Raw genomic sequence first — 17,432 nt, forward strand, 5'->3', positions numbered from 1 at the left:
CACTGTCCTCACTACTAGTCTCCTCCTGGCCTCCTGGGGTCCTGAATCCCCAGGTCTCAATCGTCTCACCCCCAGTGCCCAAAAGCCTTGCTGGAGGCCAAAACTCCAGTCTGCCCCAAGGCCGGAGCCCAGTCCCACTGGACTGGAGTCCCTACCTCCCCACCACCACACACACACCCCTCCTTGGCCTCTTCTTCCCCCTCCCCCTCACCCCCGGGGTCCATGTCCACGCTGGAAATGGAGGCCACTCCAAGCCTCTGTGGCTCCATCGGGATGGTGGCCCCCGCCACCCAGGGGTACACTTGGGGAGGGGCGCACGGACATGAGGCTGGCCTGGCCGGTCAGGCAGCGGCGCCCCCGCCAGGGCCAGGCCCGTCGGATGGGGTGCAGGCGGTGACGCGCTCCCGGGCCGTGGCTTCGCGGGCTCGGCTGAAGCTGCCAGGCCCAGGCCCCGGGCGGCGGCCGCAGGGCGCGCGGCAGAGCTGGCGGAAGCAGCGCTTGAAATTCTCGTCGAGGAAGGCGTAGAGCACGGGGTTGAGGCTGCTGTTGGCGTAGCCCAGCGCGATGCACAGGTGCAGCGCGGCCACCACGAGCGGGTCCCGCCGATTGATGTCCACCAGCGTCCAGACGATGACAAAGATGTGGATGGGCGCCCAGCACACCACGAAGGCGCCCACCACCACCAGCACCATGCGCGTGATGCGCCGCAGGCTGCGGTCCTTCTCCTTGGAGCCCGACAGCAGGCGCACGCTGCGCAGGCGCAGCAGCATCAAGCCGTAGCACACGGTGATGATGAGGATGGGCACGACGAAGGCGAAGAGGAACACACAGATCTTGGTCACCGTGTCCCAGTACCAGCTGGGGCTGGGGAACTGGAGCATGCATACAACTACCCCATCTGGGGTCCGGGGAGACAGGAAAGACAAAAGAGGGCGGTCAGGGGCCTGTGCATTTAAGGGGCTAGGCGTGTTTGTTCCCACTTTTCTGTGTGTGTGTGTGTGTGCGTGTGTGTGTGTATGTGTGCCTGCCTGTCCTGGGGCTTGAATTCAGGGCCTCCTGCCCTCACTTTTTTTGCTGCTCAAGTCTGGTACTCCACCACTAGTGCCACACCTCCACTGCTGGCTTTTTGTGCTGGTTAATTGGAGATAAGAGTCTCACTGACTTTTCTACCCAGGATGGCTTCAAACACTGATCCTCAGGTCTCAGCCTTCGGCTGCAGGGATAAGAGACATGAGCCACCACAGTTCAAGAACAACTTCCTGACCATAGGCCAAGAGGGAGTCTGAGGAAGGCCTGGGGCTGGCCCAGGGGGCTCCTGTATGTCTCATGGAGACATACAGACATCATGGAGCCTGACAGTTGTGGAAAAAGAGATAGAAGGGGGAAAATCCACAGACACAGTGGATCCAGGACATCAGCCTAGAGGGACTCCCACATCCCAGGAAATACCAAGACCTTCATTGTATAAATGGCAGAACCAAGGTCAAAGCAGAAGTAGCATATGGACCAACAAGGGCCAAGAGGGGAGGTGTGTGTGTGTGTGTGTGCGTGTGTGTGTGTGTGTGTGTGTGTGTATGTGTGGAGAGAGAGAGAGAGAAAGAGAAGTGAGAAGGACCATCTGGCCCAGCCCCCAGCAGGGCTGAAGTTAATGGCTTGTAAACTGCAGTCTGACAGTAAGGAATGAGGCCCTGCTGCCCAGTTAAGGCCAATTGCTTCAAGGTTGTATAAGGGATCTCAGAGGCTCTGTCCCTCTGTGGGTCAAGGAGACCAAAATGCCGCCCCCCATGCTGTTCCCTTCCCCCCCCTCAGCTTTGAGCTTCTGCAAACCTCTACCCAAGGACCAAAAGAAGCAACAGATTGCCCAGTGGGTAAGCACATTCATAATCCCAGCTCCTTAGGATTTGGGAGATCAGGAAGATCACAGTGTAAGATCAGCTGGGGCAAAAAATTGTCAAAGAGGGCTGGGAAGTTGACTCAATGGTAGAGTGCTTGCCTTGCATGCAGGAGGCCCTGGGTTCAATTCCTCAGTACCACATAAGCAGAAAAAGCCAGAAGTGGTGCTGTGGCTCAAGTAGTAGAGCACTCACCGTGAGCTGAAGAGCTGAGAGACAACACCCAGGCCCAGAGTTCAAGCCCCAGGACCGACAAAAAAAGAAAAAAGAAATAGGTAGAGGATCACTATCTGAAGCCAGCCCTGAACAAAGACGTAAGATATTGCCAGGAAAAAAAAAAAAAAAAAAAAAAAACCCTAAAGGAATAAGGTCTGGGAATATGGTACAAGTGGTAACAAACTTAACTACAAGGACAAGGTCCTGAATTCAAATTCCAGTATTGCCAAAGAAGAAAAAGCAGAGAAATGTCTAGCTGTGTAGCCCAAAATAAAACACCTGAGCTCTCTGGTTTTGTCTTCTTGATTTGTTTTATGATATTGAGGCTTGAACCCAGAATCTCATGCTGGCTAGACAAGTGCTCTACCACTTGGACCTGATTCTATTTCCCTACAGTAGAAGATAGAAAGGATAGGAAAGAGTTCCTTTCTTCATCATTTAACAGCTGCTCTTTGAGGCCTTCACAAGAAGCCAGGCATTTTCATAAGTGTCTACCAACATTATTTCACTTAACTTTCTCCATACCCTTTGAATGTGCTCAAAGGTTAATTAGTTAAGATGGTAGTAATGTTGTCTTGGGCACCTTTTTTTTTTTTTTTTTTTGTCTGTCGTGGGGCTTGAACTCTGGGCCTGGGCGCTGTCCCTCAGCCCTTCAGCTCAAGGCGAGCTCTCTACCACTTGAGCTACAGCGCCACTTCTGGTTTTCTGGTGGTTTATTGGAGATAGGAGTCTCACGGTTTCTCCTGCCCGGGCTGGCTTTGAACCGCGATCCTCAGATCTCAGCCTCCTGAGTAGCTAGGATTACAGGCGTGAGCCACCAGCGCCCGGCATAGATAATTTTTTTTTTTTTTTGTTGGTCGTGGGGCTTGAACTCTGGGCCTGGGTGCTGTCCCTCAGCTCTTCAGCTCAAGGCGAGCGCTCTACCACTTGAGCTACAGTGCCACTTCCCTTGGGCACCTTCTTAAACTGTTTCTCTCCTTATATCAAGATGGTGCCACATGACCAGCTATCACTAGGAAGGAATGGGCCATGACATTGAAATGCAGCTGTGCTTCCTCTCTCTGGTCCCTCCCCATATTCACCCAACAATGGAACATTCAGGAGCTATGAGCTGGAGCCTAGATTCCCAATGCTGGTGCCTCTTGTATTCTCAGTGGACTGTGATGTGACTGGGAAATACACTATTATGTGAAGCCCCTGAGCTTTGGGGCTGTTGATTACAACAGCTATACTCATTAATACAGGTTGTTGCTGTATAATTACACTTGTACTCCAGGACCTGTCAGTCACAGCCCACCCATCATTCTCTAGGTCTTTTTTTGGTCATCTGTCCAATGGTTTTCAAAGTGAAATAGGGTAAAAAGGAGTTTGGGATGAGGCCACAATTTTTTTTGGGGGGTCCGGTCGTGGGGCCTGAATCAGGGCCTAGGTGCTGTCCCTCAGCTCAAGGCTAGCACTCTACCACTTGAGCCACAGCCCCACTTCTGGCTTTTTCTGTGTATGTGGTACTGAGGAATGGAACCCAGGGCTTCATGCATGCTAGGGAAGCACTCTACCACTAAGCCACATTCCCAGCCTAGGGGCATGGATCTTGTGGTCTCCACTGCTCACTAGCCAGTGGCACGGTCACCCCAGTGGTCATCCAGCCCTCTCTCCATAGGTCAGTCAACCACACAGTCCTAGCAGGCCACCTCCACACACTCAGACCAGCCACCCACAATCCCATTACAAATTCCTTTTAACCAGTCAATCATCCTTACAACTGTCCACCACCCACATTCCCCATTGGCCAGCTACTCCTTTCCTATTGGCTGATCTTCCACATGTCCCACCCACTGGCCAGCCATCACCTTCCAGTTGGCAAAAACCCTGAGCTCGACAGCCCCTTCCAACTCACCCTGGAAAGTGTGTTTTAAACCCACAGAGGTCAATGCCACAGCTACTGCCTTACTCACCTCGGGTCCGGGTCACAGCCATGACCATGATAGGGACCCCAACCCCAGAAGCCAGGACCCAGATGCAAATGTTGATCAGTTTAGCCTTGGCGGGCGTACGGAAGTCCAGTGCCTTGACAGGATGGCAGACAGCGATGTAGCGGTCCACACTCATCATGGTGAGTGTGAAGATGCTGGTGAACATATTGTAGTAGTCGATGGAGAGCACGGCTTTGCACAGCAGCTCCCCGAAGGGCCAGGTCTCCATCAGGTACTTGGCGCTCTGGAAGGGCAGTGTGCTGGTGGCCAGTGCATCAGCCAAGGCCAGGTTGAAGATGTAGATGTTGGTGGCCGTCTTCAACTTAGTGTACCTGAAAGGAAATGCACCAGCAATTATCCCTTTGCAGATTTCCCTGTCCATGAAACTCAGGAAGGTGAAGTAAGCTGCCCAAGGTCACGCTACGTAAAGGTCAGGGGCACAGGTAGAAGTAGAACCTGTTGCCATCTGATTTGGCATCTCTCTTTCCCATCACAGAAGATGAGAGAGGATCTTTCTTGTGGGTGACTTTGGCAGGAAATATTTCAGGAAAAATCCTTTTTTTTTTTTTTTTTGTATTGGTACTGGGGTTTGAACTCAGGACTTAAGTGCTGTCCTTTAGCTTTTTCCACTCAAGGCTGGGGCTCTACCACTTGAGCCACACCTCCACTTCTGGCTTTGGGTAATTAATTGTGGGATAAGAGTCTCATGGATTTTCCTGGCTTAGCTGATTTTGAACTGAACTCCTCAGATCTCAGCCTCCTGAGTAGCTAGGATAACCGGCCAGTACTGAGCTTTAAACTCAAGACCTTCTCAAGTGATTCTTTTTTTTTTTTTGGTCATGGGGCCAGAATGCTGGGCCTGGGCACTGTCCCTCAGCTCTTCAGCTCAACGTGAGTGCTCTACCACTTGAGTCACAGTGCTACTTCTGGCTTTTTCTGCTTATGTGGTTGCTGAGGAATCGAACCCAGGGCCTCATGAATGCAAGGCAAGCGCTCTACTAACTGAGCCACCTTCCCAGCCCCTCAAGTGATTCTTATGAACTCAAGTTTATTCAGTCTCAGAGACAGAAGGAAACCGATGCCCAGAAAAGCAGCATATACTTACCCAAGGTCACACAGCAAAAGCCTCTAAGCCAAGATGAAAACTGATTCCCAGCATTCTTTCTCCATTCTACCCCAAGGCAGGGTAGCACACACTACCCTGGGTAACTACTCTTTTAGGCTCCTTCTAATTCCACTCTGTTTTTGAAGGACAGAATGAACATCTGCTAAGCTATTCCTTCATGGTGTGTAATGCCTTTTGTTTTTGCTTAAAACACACACACACACACACACACACACACACACACACACACACACACACACACACACACACACACACACACACACACACACACACACACACACACACACACACACACACACACAAAGGTCTCACTCATTGTCCTCTAGGACTAGCATCTGTCCTCCTAAAATAGCTGCTATTTGCCGTGGGGCTGGGGAAGCAAAAAGTTTTGCTGGGAGACAGCAGAATCCCAAGTGTGGGGAAGCGTCTTCGGCGGGGCTGGGGTGGCAGCTGTGTGGGAGGTGGTCTCAAAGCCCGCAGCTGACTCGTGTAATTTCGCTGCTCTTACGCAGAACAATTTAAGGCTGTTCTTTGCCTTCTATTTTGATTTGTGAAAGTTCCATTCCAGTGGGGGGCTGGGATACTGGGGGTGAGAGCTGGGCCAGGCAAGGCCAGGGGACCCAGCACTGACTACACCAGACAGAGCCCAGGACACACCCTCTTCTGTCCCTCTCTTTTTCTCTTCTTTCTTCTCTCTCTCCCTCCTTCCTCTCTCCCTTTCTCGAACCAGCTTTTTTTTTTTTTCAGTCATGGGGCTTGAACTCTGGGCCTGGGCGCTGTCCCTCAGCTCTTCAGCTCAAGGTGAACGCTCTACCACTTGAGCCACAGCACCACTTCCGGTTTTCTGGTGGTTAATTGGAGATAAGTGTCTCATGGACTTTCTTGCCCAGGCTGGCTTTGAACTGTGATCCTCAGATCTCAGCCTCCTGAGTAGCTAGGATTACAGGCATGAGTCCTAGCTTGCTGATGGCCTTCTTGACCTCTCTTTTCTCCTTGGTCTTCTGCTCTCAACCTCCAGTATCTCCCATACCTAAAGTTCCCTCCCTTATCCACAAACCAGCTCAGACCACCTCTGGACCGCAACTCTCCTCACCTTCCCTGCTACACACTGATCTCTTGGTTGGCCTTTAGATCTGAGAAGCCTGCCCTGCCTCAGGGCCTCGGGACTGGCTGGCTCACCTTCACTTCATTGGTTTATGCCCTCATTTTAGTGGAGCACATCCTTTAGAGACTTTCTGAGAAAGGAAATATAGGAGGCAAAGAAACTATCCCTTTGTCTGAAAATGTCTTCGTGTGTGTGTGTGTGTGTGTGTGTGTGTGTGTGTGTGTGTGTGTGTGTGTGTGTGTGTGTGTGTGTGTGTGTGTGTGTGTGTGTGTGTGTGTGTGTGTGTGTGTGTGTGTGTGTGTGTGTGTGTGTGTGTGTGTGTGTGTGTGTCCTGTGGCTTAAACTCAGGAGACCTGGATGCTATCCCTGAATTTTTGTGCTACCATGTTGCACTCTATGGCTACAGCTCTACTATGGGCTTTTTGGTGGTCAATTGGAGATGAGTCTCATGAACATTTCAGCTTGAGCTGGCTTCAAACAGCGATCCTCAGATCTCAGCTTCTCAGTAGCTAGGATTACAAGCATGAGCCACCAGGGCTCAGCTTCACTTCTGATGTCTTTGATACAGAATAGCAGGGAGAGAGGGACTGGGGATGTGGCTCAGTGATAGAGCACTTACCTAGCACATGTAAGGCCCTGGATTCAATTCTCAGTACTCTTAAAAAAAAAAAAAAAAAAAAAAGCTGGGTGCCAGTGGCTTATGCCTATAATCCTAGCTACTCAGGAGGTGAGATATGAGGATGTAGTTCAAAGCCAGCCAGGAAAGGAAAGTCATGAGACTTTTATCTCCAAACAACTACTAGAAAACCGGAAGTAGCACTGTTGCTCAAGTGGTAATGCACTCCCCTTGAGCTGAACAGCTTAGGGACAGCACCCAAGCCCACAACTGACAAAAAAAAAAAAAAAAGGGAGGAAATAATTTCCATCAGAATTTTGAAAGCAAGGAACTGGCCTTCTAGCTTCCAGTGTAACCAATGAAACACCTAAAACCATGCTCTTTCCTGATGGTTGTCTGTCTTCCTCCCCCAAAACTCTCAGGATCTTCTCTTTATCCTTGGCAGTTGGATATTTTGTGATAATGACTTTACAGGTGACTCATTTGTTCTTTTGTAGGTTTTTTTTTTTTGGTGGGGGGGGTCAGTTATGGGGCTTAAACTCAGGGCCTGGTCACTGTCCCTGAGCTTTTTTTTTTTTTGGGTGGGGGGTCCGGTCATGGGGCCTGAACTCTGGGCCTGGGTGCTGTCCCTCAGCTCTTCAGCTCAAAGTTAGCACTCTACCACTTGAGCCACAGAGCCACTCCTGGATTTTTTCTTTTTGCTTATGTGGTGCTGAGGAATTGAACCCAGGGCCTCAGGCATGCAAGGCAAGCACTCTACCACTGAGCCATCATCCCAGCCCCTCCCTGAGCTCTTTTGTTCAAGACTTGAACTCTACTACTTTGAGCCACAGTTCCACTTCCAACCTCTTACTACTCTCTCTATGGACAACCTCTATGGTCAATTTTCTGGTGGTCAATTGGAGATGAGTCTCGCAGACTTTCCTGCCTGGGCTGGATTTGGACCACAATCCTCAGATCTCAGCCTCCTGAATGGCTAGGATTACAGGTGTGAGCCACCAGCACCTGGCTGATTCTTTCATTTGTATTGTTTACTCTCAGTCTAAAGATTGGTGTCCTTCAGTATAAAAATTTCTCACATAATTCTTCTACTAATTTCCTTCCCTCTAGTTTTCCTGGCATCCCTGGAAAATCCATTAGGTAGATATGAAGCTCCCTATATTGACCCTCCAATTTTCTTATATTGCCTTTTTGTTACAAACTCTGGGGAATTTCCTTTTCATTATCTTTCAATCCTTCTATTGACTTTTTAAAAATTATTTAGACTCTTGTATTTTGTTTTCCCAGTGCACATTCCCCTCCTCTCACTCTTCTGTAAAATGCCATTCACAGCATCTTAGTTCATGAACACAATATCTTTCCTTAATTCTCGGAGGACACTAATAACTTCTGTATTTTCTTTGGCTGTGCACACTGTCTCCTTGCTGGAAGTATCTTGGCTTGATTATTTATCTGCTTTGGCCTCTCTCTGTCATCCTGCAGATTCCCTTCAAATATTTACTATGGTATGACTGAGGATGTTTCTCCTCCTGCCTGAGCTGAACCTCGAGCTGTCAGGACTCTGGCTGCAGAGCTGGGAAGGGGTTTGGGACTCCCCCATTTTCCATTTGGTGATTGGCTCTAGTCCTGTGTCGGCTGGACAGGAGCCCACACTTTCTTTAGGTTGTTAACATCTCTAGCAGAAAAAAAGCTTGTTGTTTTTTTTGAATAGCAGAGGGGTGGTCAGCTGGCTGTGCAAGGGGTAAATATGGGGGCCTAAGGCTCCTACTGCTCTCTCTGCGGACAATCAATCTCCTACTCCTGTGTTCAGTCGGTACCTCACCCCTGCTCAGCTTGTTACTCTAACTCTCTGCCAACTGCTTCTCATCTTCTTTGAAGAAGATAAACAGGAATAAGAGGTGAAGGGATGTTGGGCATGGTGGTGCACATCTGTACTCCCAGATACTCAGGAGGTGGGAAGTAGGAAGATCATAGTTCAAGGATGGGCTAGGAAAAGTCAATATTAAGACACTCTTTCAAACACCAAACTAAAGACAAATGGATTGGGAACATGGCTCAAATGATGGAGCATTTGCCTGGTAAGTTTGGGGCTGAATTCATTCCCTAGAACTACAAAAGAAAAAATAAGGGAAGGAAAGGAAGAGGAGAGAAGGGGAGAGCTGGGATTTAACACTGGCAATCTAGTGTCAAGACCTGGTAACCACTTTGCTATTTTGCTCTTCAATACCAGCTACCTTCCCCTTCCCCCCACCTCCATCTCTCATAGTACAAAAGGCAAGGAACATGAAATTATTATAAACTGAGGTCTGTCAGCTGCATCCAACTATTATTAACTGGTCACCTGATCTGTGCCAGGCATTGATAAGAATGATGACAATAGCCCAGGATGGTGAAATATGCCTGTAATCCCAGCATTCTGGAGGCTGAGGCGGGAGGATCATGAGTTTGAGGCCAACCTGGGTTAATAATGAGACCCTGTCTCAAAACAATTTTTTTTGTCGGTTGTGGGGCTTGAACTCTGGCCTGGGCGCTGTCCCTGAGGTCTTCAGCTCAAGGCGAACGCTCTACCACTTGAGCCACAGAGCCATTTTCTTTTTTTTTTTTCCTGGTTGTTAATTGGAGATAAGAGTCTCACAGACGTTCCTGCTGGGACTGACTTTGAACCTCCATCCTCAGATTTCAGCCTCCTGAGTAGGATTATAGGGGTGAATCAGCAGCTCAAGCACACATAAAGATACTCTGTACCACTAATCATTAGAGAAATACAAATCAAAACCACCATGAGACACCATTTCACACATTGTATTACAAAAACAAAACAAAGTAAGTGTTGGCAAGAGTGTAGGAGAGAAACTGGAATTCTTGCCTGGTGTCGTGGGAATGTAAAATAGTGCAGCCACTCTGGAAATAGCACAGCCATTCTTCAAAATAACTGCAAGTCTCAAGCTTCAGGGCCATCAATATAGAAGACAGCCCTTTTATCCCTCCCCCACTTATTTTTCTGCCTTTCCTCTCTTTAAAGGTTCAATGATCACCCATAGGGAAGGGTGCTAAGGTTGTAGCTCGTACACAGACGCCACCCTGCCTAGCATGCACAAGGCGCTGCATTCGTTCCAAGAACTGCAAAAAAGTAAATAGATGAATAAATAAATAATCATCACCTACTAGACAGGACCCAGAGGGTGAGGCTGAGAACTGAATGGCTATCGACTCTGTAATGCTCTTAGGAAATCCTTGCTTTTTCTCAAAGTCCAGATGCCCATTAGCTCATCTTCAATTATGCAGCTGCTGGGACCCTTGCTCCCAACCATCCATCTCAGCCCTCTTCCTTCCTTTATTTAAAATACTGAGGGGCCCAGCATCTTCGTCCCAAGCTCTAAATCCATTCCCTCTTCTGTCCTGCCAGCCCCTTGCAAGAACAACTTCCTCTTCTTCCTCTCCTCTTCCTCCTGTCCCTTCCTCTTCCTCCTCTCCCTTCCTCCTCCTCTTCTTCCTCTTCCTTTTCTTCCTCTTCTCTTGCTGGTACCAAGGGTTTGAACTCAGGGCCTCTTTACCTCGTTTGACTTTCTTGCTCATGTCTGGAGCCCTACCACTTGAGCCATATCTCCAGTCCAGCATTTTGCTGGTTACTAGGAGATGGAGTCTCTTGGACTTTTCTGCCTGGGCTGGCTTTGGACCATGATCCTTAGGTTTCAGCCTCCTGAGTAGCTAGGATTCCAGGGGTGAGCTACCAGGCCCATGTCTCTACCTCTTTCAGTGTGATGGAGACTGGGGATGCTGTGTGACATCCCTCACTCAGCCTCCCCGCCAGGCCCACGGCCACATCCAGCCAACAATCTCAGCCGAGCACCCTCTTGCAGACTGGCAAGCAGGCTCCTCGGGGCATTCTTCCTCCCAGCAAACCCAAAGTGGTTACAGTGACTGAAGTCCTGATTCCAGAAGCCTAGAGGAAGTTCACTACATTCCCTCCATTTCACAAGGCGTCAGTGGGAATGGCCGTTCATTTTCCTTCTATTCCCAGAGTATCTTGGCTTCCTTAAGCCAGGCAAAGCAGTTTCTGGCTTAGCTCATTTCATCTTCACTGCAACTTTGAGTTAAGGCCATCCTGCTGCTGGGCTTGGTGGAGCATGCCTTTAATCCCAGAGTTTGGAAGACAAAAGCAGGATGATCACAACTGGAAGGCTAACCTGAGCTACAGAGTGAAATCTTTTTTTACAAAAATAAAAACATTAAAAAAAAATTTTTTTTAAGTGAGAGCTAGTCAGGCATTGGTGGCTCACGCCTGTAATCCTAGCTACTCAGGAGGCTGAGATCTGAGGATCACAGTTCAAAGCCAGCCTGGGCAGCAAAGTCCATGAGACTCATCTCCAATTAACCACTAGAAAACCAGAAGTGGTGCTGTGGCTCAAGTGGTAGAGCATTTACCTTGAGCCAAAGAGCTCAGGAACAGCGCGCAGGCCCAGAGTTCAAGCCCCCCCCCCCAAAAAAGTGAGCGCTTACACTTAGCTACTCAGGAGACTGAGATCTGAGGATCAGAAGCCAGCCTGAGCAGGAAAATTTGTGAGACTCATACCTCCAGTTAACAGCAAAAAGCCAGAAGTAGAGCAGTGGCTCAAGTGATAGAGCCCCAGCCTTGAGCAAAAAAGTGAGAGCATGAGGCTCTGAGTTCAAGCCCCAGTTTACAAAAGTAAACTAATTAATTAAAATTAAAAAACAAAAACCAAAACCAAACCCACCCTACTACAGAGAGGAGCTACAGAGACACTAAGACAGTTAGCTCAGAAGCAAGTGACAGGGTTCACACTCAGATCTGTCTGGTTGCTAGAGCTCAAGCTCAAAACCACTCAGGTTATGGCTCTAATGTTCACTGTTCTCTGCCATTCATGTTGCCTCCTGCCTGAGATTTTTCCAACATTGGCCCTGGTGAGGGCCCCAAGCTACAGGACAGTTCTGAGCTGGTCTAGAGGTGGGTTTGCTCTATAGATTTCCACAACTGTTCACATGTTCCCAGACTCTCTGCATTGGCCCAGGTATTTGAAGACAATCTGTTCACTGCTCAGGTGTGGCCCAGAAGAAACACAAACATCAGAACAATGCCTCCAACCGTGAGGTGCCCAGCTCAGCTCAGAACAAAACATCTGCCTCTGTCCAACACAGACAGATAATCGCTGTGTGCTAGGGTTTCCCCTGGCATGATTTATGAGCTCTTTACACCTGCGTCTGGTCTTGCTTCAAATAGATACTAAACATTTGTTGGACACTTACTGTGAGCCAGCCACTAGAATGAGCATTTTATGTTATTTAATCCTCTCAGCACCCCATAGGGTATAGGGCTCAAATCAGGACATCTCCTCCCACCCCACCCCACCCTTCTCCTTCTCCCCTCTCCTAACTTCATCCTGGGCCCCGGTGCCCAGACCCCGCTAGCTCTGAATCTAATGACTCTAATGACTCAGCCCTGCGGGTGTCAGGCTAATGTTCTCAGACTATTTATCCAAGGGAACTCATTTGTTTTTAACTAAATAGAGGTGTGGGTTTTTTTGCCTTTCTTTTCTTCTTCTTCCTCCTCCTCCTCCTCCTCCTCCTCCTCCTCCTCCTCCTCCTCCTCCTCCTGCTCCTCCTCCTCCTCCTCCTCCTCCTCCTCCTCCTCTTCCTCTTCTTCTTCTTTCTCCTCCTTCTTCTTGCTGTTCCCTAAAGTAAGGTCAAGGGTTCCCTAAAGTAAGGTCAAGGGACCTAAAATCAAGTCTGATGGACTAGGTGGTACCTCAGGTTCCAAACTGAACAAAATGATTCCAACTTGAATCAAACTCCTTTAGGCCTCAACCAAGTCCAGTGTAGCTCAGACAACAAGAAATCATTTCACAAAGAAAGTTTTTTTGGGTTTTTTTTTTTTTGGGGGGGGTCCGGTCGTGGGGCCTGAACTCTGGGCCTGGGCGCTGTCCCTCAGTTCTTCAGCTCAAGGCTAACCCTCTACCACTTGAGCCACAGCACCACTTCCGGCTTTTTTCTTTTTGCTTATGTGATGCTGAGGAATCAAACCCAGGGCCTCAGGCATGCAAGGCAAGTGCTCTACCACTGAGCCACTTTCCCAGCCCCTCACAAAGAAAGTTTTAAAAACCAGTTATGCTACTCAGGAGGCTGAGATCTGAGGATCACGGTTCAAAGTCAATCAGGCAGAAAGCCCATGAGATTCTTTTTTGTTGTTGTTGGTGGTGGTGGTGGTGGTTGTGGGGCTTGAACTCTGGGCTTGGGCACTGTCCCTGAGCTCTAGAGCTCAAGGTGAGTGCTCTACTACTTGCGCCACAGGGCCACTTCCAGTTTTCTGGTGGTTCCTTGGAGATAAGAGTCTCACAGACTTTCCTGCCCGGGTGGGCTATGAACTGTGATTCTCAGCTCTCAGCCTCCTGAGTAGCTAGGATTTATAGGCGTGAGCCACCGGTGCCCAGTCATGAGACTCTAATCTCCAATTAACCACCAGAAAAAGGTAAGTGGCACTGTGGCTCAAGTGGTAGAGCACTCACCTTGAGCTGAAGAGCTCAGGGACAGTGCCCAGACCCAGAGTTCTAGCCCCACGACTGACCAAAAACAAAACAAAACAAAAAAACTCACAGTTAATTTCACCTGCATATTCACCCTACTCAGGAGGCTGAGTTTGAGGATACCAAGAAGAGCCTGGGCCTTAGCCAGGAATTCTGGAGCTTGGACAGGGCCTGCTCTGTCCGTCTGGTCTATCTACCTTTCTTTGAGCCATAGCTCCTAGGAGGACAACTTGGAGAAGCAGAAAGAAGTCAGGAGAATCTATTCTCTTTGACTGTGTATAATTGTCTTTACCCCTCTGGCCTCAGTCTCCCCATCTATACAGTGAGAGGAGAGGTTTGGTTTTATTGAGATCAGAGCCTCTTCCAGTGCTAAGATGTGACACAGAGCTCTGAGTCACCCCTGCCACACCCGAAGCCCAAAGTCAAGGTATGGGCCAGGCTGCTCGCCCTCCAAAGGCCTCCAGAGCCCCTGCCTCTGGCAGCTTCAGCAGGTTCCAGGTGGTCTTTAGTTTGTTCTTGCATCTGGGTGACCACTGCTTCCTTCTTCCTATTCCTTCCTCTTCCCCTTTCCCCACCCTCTCCCTCCTCCCCCACCCTCTTCCTTCTCCTTGTGTCTCATACAGTTACACTTGTCATGTTTAGTTTGGACCCATCCAGGTAATCCAGGTGAGCTCACCTCGGTATCCCTAACTTCAACAAAAAAACAAACAACAAAAAAACCCTACATCTTTTTTCTTCATCTACTCTCCTGTCTGGGCAAAAGTGACCAGAGAGGCGTGTTCTATTTAATTAGCAGTGTGGCTAGCTGATGCTCATGGCTGGGACATTTCCACAACAGGTGAGGTCCAAGCCCCCACATAGGCTAGGCCCACAGATGGGGCCATTGTCAATGTTGGATAGACCCATGCATGGGACCATCAGCACCCCAGCCAATAGCCTGTACCATCCAGTGCTGACATGCGTCTGGCACACTCCACTGAATTCCACCATATCCACTCAGTAAAGGTGTCTGGTGTGGGCTGAGAAGGTAGCTTAGTGTTAGACTGCTTGCCTAGCATGCATGAAGCTATGGGTTCCATTCCTCAGTACTATATAAACAACGACAACAAAAAGCCGGAAGTGGCGCTGTGGCTCAAGTGGTCCAGTGCTAGCCTTGCTAGCCTTGAGTCAAAGAAGCTCAGGGACAGAGCCTAGGCCCTGAGTTAAAGCCTCACAACTGGACAAAAAAACCCAAAAACAACTTAGAGGTTGTTAATGCAGGCCAGTTTCCCTGCTTAGTGGCATAGGTGTGTTCACTCACTCGCTGAATCTCCACAAGTGCACAGATAAATAAGCATCCTTTTCACCATTTTTCAGATGGCAATGTTGAGCCTCAGCCAGGGGCTGAGTAGCAGAATACAGCAGGGCTTGGGTAGGGCCTAGAGATTCTAGACTCTACACGCCTAACCATGAACCCCATCTTCTCACAGTACATCAAATTCAATTCCTTTGTTTTACAAATGAAGGACCAGAGGCTGGGTTAGTGCAGGGATCACAAAGGCTCTGCCCACTTCAGGGAGCAAATCGCTTAAACAAAGCAAGTGCCATCCTCCGGAGTCCAGCTGGGGCTCCCTCTATTTGCAGACAAAGGGTGATTGCTCTCCACAGGGGCAAAACAAGCCCGGCTGGGCAGCGAAGGCTGCAAGTGGTGTCCCTGCCCACCATTTAACAGGAGTGGCAAGTGGCCAGAAATTAATTAGCTGTCTCCGCTTTGGCAACAGCTGAGGAAGGAAAGTAGTTAATTATAAAGGAGCCCACGGAGCCTGACACAGGAGAAGATTAAGAAAGGGCTAGAGCCAGGCACCTGTAATCCTAGCTACTCAGGAGGCTGAGCTCTGAGGATCGCAGTGCAAAGCCAGCCGGGCAGGAAAGTCCATGAGACTCCTATCTCCAATAAACCACTAGAAAACTAGAAGTGGCGCTGTGGTTCAAGTGGTAGAGCACTCACCTTGAACTGAAGAGTGCAGGGATAGCACCCAAGCCAAGAGTTCAAGCCCCACGACCGACTGGAAAAAAAATGGGGGGGAGGCTAGAGCCCAGGGCCAATGGGTCAAGCCTATAATCCTAGATACTCAGGAGGCTGAGATCTGAGGATCATGGTTCGAAGCCAACCCATACTGAGAAGTCCCTGTGAGACCTTTTTTTTTTTTTTTTTTTGCAGGTCCCGGGGCTTGAACTCAGGACCTGGGTACTGTCCCTGAGACTCTTTGTGCTCAAGGCTAGCACTCTACCACTTGAGCCACAGTGCCACTTCCAGGTTTTTCTGAGTAGTTTATTAGAGATAAGAGTCTCAGGGGGACTTTTCTGCCCAGGCTGGCTTTGAATGGTGATCCTCAGATCTCAGCCTTCTGAGTAGCTAGCTAGTATTACAGGCATAAGCCACCAGCGCCCAGCTTCTGTGAGACTTTTTTTTTGGCGGGGGGGGGGGGGGGGGGTCTGGTCGTGGGGCCTGAACTCTGGGCCTGTGCACTGTTCCTCAGCTCTTCAGCTCAAGGCTAGTGCTCTACCACTTGAGCCACAGCGCCACTTCCGGCTTTTTTCTTTTTGCTTATGTGGTGCTGAGGAATCGAACCCAGGGCCTCAGGCATGCAAGGCAAGCGCTCTACCACTGAGCCACCTTCCCAGCCCTTCTGTGAGACTCTTCTCTCCAATTAACCACGAAAACTGGAAGTGGCACTGTGGCTCAGAGTGGTAGACCACTAGCCTTGAGCAAAAGAGCCTGGACCCTGAGTTCAAGCCCCACAACTGAAAAAAGAGGGGGAGGGGTGGGCTGGAACATGGAATAGGGTCCTTGAGTGGACCAAGTCACAATCAGCTAGCTCACTTCAGGTCAAGAGGCGCCACACCCTCGGGAGTTCCCTCCATCACCTGGCCCTGCTTCTTTCTGGATGCCCTAATCGCCCCACAAGAACAGCATCCCTTAAGTGGGGCACATTAGTGCCCGGGTTCCTGGAACCAGGGCAGGTCCTTCCAAAAAACTGTTCCTGACAAACCACCTGAGCATCAGAGCCGCAGCTGGGTTCTCCTACCACCCGCCCCCAGAAGTGGCAAGACAGAGATGAGGAATGTATTTGATGGGGGGGGGGGGTGGAGGGGAGAGACTGGGAGGGAATGAAGGGGAAAGAAAGGGGAAAGGAGGGAAGAAAGGGACTCTGCCACTTCCCACCCATGACTGGCAAGTGGATGATCTCTGAATCTCGGTTTCCACATCTAACACATGGAGAGAAATAAGGCTCCATCTCACCAAGTTGGGAGTCAGATGGGCCTAGCCACAGGAAGTTGTTACAGCGCAGCAGACGGGCCACCTGCACAGAACCTTGAGAAAGCACGGCAGTTCCAGCTTGGGGTTAATTTGGATCCAGTCCATATGCCAGGCTTTGCTGGGAAGTGCTTTCTCAGCTGGCTTGACAAGGCCTGGACAGGCAGAAGGGTGCCTCAGGGCTGCCGGCCCCATCTAGTAGGGCAGCTCCCCTTGCTCCCCCAGGGAAAAATGGAAAATCACCAGATGTGGGTCCTTCCAGCCCGCAGGGAGGACAGGCTTTGGTAACCAAGAGAAGCGGATGGTCCTCATGAGTCTGGCAGGGGCATATGGTCCGGACAGGGGCAGCAGCTTCTCTCTTGGCTTCATCCCTGCTCCTGGGTTCCAAGTGCTGGGCAAACAGCCTAAGGCCTCATTAGCCATAGCCTGCTGTTCGAGGCCGAGGCCCAGGGCTAGGGCATAGATGCCTCATCCCCCTTTATCTGTGCACTCATGGCCTCTCTGTCAACAATTCTCTTCCTCAGCAACAGGCCCATAGCTGTTCCCTTGCTTCCTCTCCTCCAGGTCTCCCTCTGCACAGCACAGCCCCGCTACGCTCCTCCATGCCTGTCTCACTTTCCTTCACCACCTGTGGCTGGTCTTGTGTCAACTGGTCCACCAGGGCAGG

General features: G+C 49.9%; 1 protein-coding gene across 1 annotated transcript in view; it reads right to left on the bottom strand.

The window, feature by feature from the left end:
- Positions 1-297: 297 nt before the first annotated feature.
- The window catches only part of Oprd1 (opioid receptor delta 1), a 29,373-nt gene continuing 12,238 nt past the window's right edge, over positions 298-17,432 (bottom strand). Inside the window, exons 2-3 of the mRNA XM_070036963.1 lie at positions 4,064-4,413; positions 298-898 (exon numbers count right to left, since the gene is read on the bottom strand). Coding sequence (XP_069893064.1) covers positions 342-898; positions 4,064-4,413 — 907 coding nt within the window. The 3' untranslated portion in view covers positions 298-341. The remainder of the gene's footprint in view (positions 899-4,063; positions 4,414-17,432) is intronic.

Source organism: Dipodomys merriami, unplaced genomic scaffold (assembly GCF_024711535.1).
Source record: "Dipodomys merriami isolate MVZ:Mamm:240054 unplaced genomic scaffold, mDipMer1.0.p SCAF_28, whole genome shotgun sequence".
NCBI lineage: Eukaryota > Metazoa > Chordata > Mammalia > Rodentia > Heteromyidae > Dipodomys > Dipodomys merriami.